Source organism: Nestor notabilis, unplaced genomic scaffold (genome assembly GCF_000696875.1).
Source record: "Nestor notabilis isolate BGI_N333 unplaced genomic scaffold, ASM69687v1 scaffold18671, whole genome shotgun sequence".
NCBI classification, from domain to species: Eukaryota; Metazoa; Chordata; class Aves; order Psittaciformes; family Psittacidae; genus Nestor; species Nestor notabilis.
The window spans coordinates 369-606 of record NW_009915347.1 but is presented as its reverse complement, the minus strand read 5'-3'; the positions used below and the strand labels follow the sequence as shown (position 1 = coordinate 606).

General features: G+C 64.3%; 1 protein-coding gene across 1 annotated transcript in view; it reads left to right on the top strand.

The window, feature by feature from the left end:
- Positions 1-237, top strand: part of USP39 (ubiquitin specific peptidase 39) — a gene marked incomplete at both ends in the record, with an annotated part of 2,618 nt that extends 2,381 nt beyond the window's left edge. Inside the window, one exon of the mRNA XM_010024103.1 lies at positions 22-237. Within this exon, the coding sequence (XP_010022405.1) occupies positions 22-237 (216 nt within the window). The remainder of the gene's footprint in view (positions 1-21) is intronic.
- Between the last annotated feature and the right edge of the window lies 1 nt (position 238).

The following is a 238-nucleotide window of genomic DNA, read 5'->3' as shown; positions in this document are numbered from 1 at the left end:
GACCCCATGGGTGCTCCCCCCTGCCCCATCCCGCAGCCGGCCGAGGAGAAGGCGGCGCTGCTGCACAAGGCCGAGTACCAGGAGCTGATGGTGGAGTCCACGTTCATGTACCTCACGCTGGACCTGCCCACGGCGCCGCTCTACAAGGACGAGAAGGAGCAGCTCATCATCCCGCAGGTGCCTCTCTTCAGCATCCTGGCCAAGTTCAACGGCGCCACCGAGAAGGAGTACAAGACCT